We start from the raw sequence: 2,216 nt of genomic DNA, 5'->3' as shown, positions 1-2,216 counted from the left end.
GGGAAAGAATGTTAAAGAACATTTAGATAAATTAGATATACTGTATTCAAGTTGGCAGGGCAAAGATGAAATTCATCTTAGAGTATTTAAGAAACTAGCTGAAGCAATCTGGGAACCATTATTAGCAATTATCTTTAAGAACTTGTGGAGGACAGATGAGGTCCCAGAGGACTGGAGAAGGGCAAACATAGTACCAATCTTTAAAAAGGGGAACAAAGAGGACCTGGAAAATTATAGACCTATCAGCTTAACTTTGATGCCTGGAAAGATACTAGATCAAATGATTAAACAATTTGTAAGCACTTAGAGGACAACAGGATTACAAAGAATAGCCAGCATGGATTTGTCATGAATAAATCATGCCAAACCAACCTAATTTCCTTTTTTGATACGGTTACTGACCTAGTGATGGGGGGAAGTAGTAGATGTGATAGGCTTCTGATACACCCTCATGGGATAGTCTCATAATCAAACTAGGGAACTATGGGCTAGATGAAATTACTATAATGTGGATACACAACTGCTTGAAAGACCATAAAGAGTAATTATCAATGATTCACTGTAAAACTGGGAGGATGTATCTCATGAGGTCCCACAGGGGTCAGTTGTGGGTCCAGTATTATTCAATATTCACTGGAGATCTAGATTAGATATTAAGGGGAAAATTCTATCTATAAGGACATTTAAGATCTGGAATAGGCTTCCAAGGGAGGTTGTGGGATCCCCATCACTGGAAGTTTTACACTTCTCAAGGATGGTCTAGGTATATTTGGTCCTACCTCAGCACAGGGGGCTGGATTTGATGACTTCTCCAGATCTCTTCCAGCCTTTCATTTCTACCGTTATATGCTCTGTATTTGCAGTAGGCATGCGGCGCTGTTCAGCCTGCAGCTCGCAAACAGGAGTCCTGGAAGTGCTCCTAAAGCAGCAGAAGCTGCACCCTGGCTTGCCTGTGGCCGGATCTTCCTTCCCCTTGCGGTGGGGATGGTGAGCTCAGCGCAGCCTGGCTGCAGACAGCACATGGGGACGGGGGAGTGAGTGATGCATGGGACAGGGGCTGGCAGCGCTGCGCTGACCCGCGTGTAGCCCTCGCGGTAGGATTTCTGAACCCAAGGGAAGGAAGGGGAGGGCAGTGGACATCTCCTGATTGGCCAGCGCGCCGGGGACCCGAGTTAAAGTGCAGCAGCGCTAGGAAGAGGAGGAGGCGGCGTCGGCTCGGCTCGGCTCGGCTCCCTGCTCCGGCAGCCAGAGCCGGGCACAACGCTCGCAATCAGCACCCAGGATGGGCAGCAGAGTCACTTTCTTTGAGGTGGGTGCCTGGCACCGAGGATCACTGGGCAGCGGAGCGGGCGCAAGGCTGGCAGCGGAGCGAACTTGGGTGGGGTTCTAAAGAACGGGCAGTGACCGAGGCGCGGAGCCCTGCGCTGCTGGGAGCAGCCCGATCCCTGGAGCTGCACAGCAGGGAGGCTGGAGGCTAAAAGTGACCCGGGGTTTCTGCTGCATTCCCAGCAGTGAGCAAGGTGGGCTGCTGACTAGGCTCTTCCCTAGTGTCCCCATCACATCTGCAGGGAAGCTAAAGGCTACCAGCAACTCAGTTTACGGGGATTAACAGGGGCAGTTTTAAGTTGCAGGCTTTTGAAAACAGGGGGAATTTTATTTACTTGACTTTCATCAAATGTGAAGTACAAGGCCAAACCATCTGTGGCTTCCCCTGGGTGAGTGGGGAGAAGCTAGGCCACATAGACCCATGGTTCAGAGCCTTAAACCAAAATGACACTAGCTCCCCCTCCCCCCAGAATTGTTATGTTTGTGTCATCCACGTATCGGCTGTTTTTCCAGTTTTCAGAGTAGCAGCCGTGTTAGTCTGTATCCACAAAAAGAACAGGAGTACTTGTGGCACCTTAGCGACTAACAAATTTATTAGAGCATAAGCTTTCATAGGCTACAGCCCACTTCATTGGATGCATAGAATGGAACATATAGTATATATATATATATACACACACATAAGCTTATGCTCTAATACAATTGTTAGTCTCTAATGTGCCACAAGTACTCCTGTTCTTTTGTTTTTCCAGCAGCCCTCTCTTCCTGGGGCTGATCGCTCCAACTTGGCATTTTTGAGTGGCTATGTGAAGTGTTCAGGCTCAGAGGGCCAGTCACTGGAGAGGAAGAGGATCTCTGTATCCTGTTGTGGCTAGTTTCACACGGTTACT

The 2,216-nt window shown here is 48.6% G+C and overlaps 1 protein-coding gene across 2 annotated transcripts in view; it reads left to right on the top strand.

Annotated features, from left to right (window-relative positions):
• Nucleotides 1-935: 935 nt before the first annotated feature.
• Nucleotides 936-2,216, top strand: part of LOC140916065 (very-long-chain enoyl-CoA reductase) — a 33,325-nt gene continuing 32,044 nt past the window's right edge. For both annotated transcript variants that reach the window (XM_073357014.2, XM_073357015.2), the window contains exon 1: nt 936-1,309. In XM_073357014.2, coding sequence (XP_073213115.1) covers nt 1,283-1,309 — 27 coding nt within the window. In that variant the 5' untranslated portion in view covers nt 936-1,282. The remainder of the gene's footprint in view (nt 1,310-2,216) is intronic.

The sequence above is a fragment of the Lepidochelys kempii genome, chromosome 8, assembly GCF_965140285.1.
Source record: "Lepidochelys kempii isolate rLepKem1 chromosome 8, rLepKem1.hap1, whole genome shotgun sequence".
Lineage (NCBI taxonomy): Eukaryota > Metazoa > Chordata > Testudines > Cheloniidae > Lepidochelys > Lepidochelys kempii.
The sequence above is the reverse complement of the archived record's forward strand: the minus strand, read 5'-3'. Positions and strand labels throughout refer to the sequence as shown.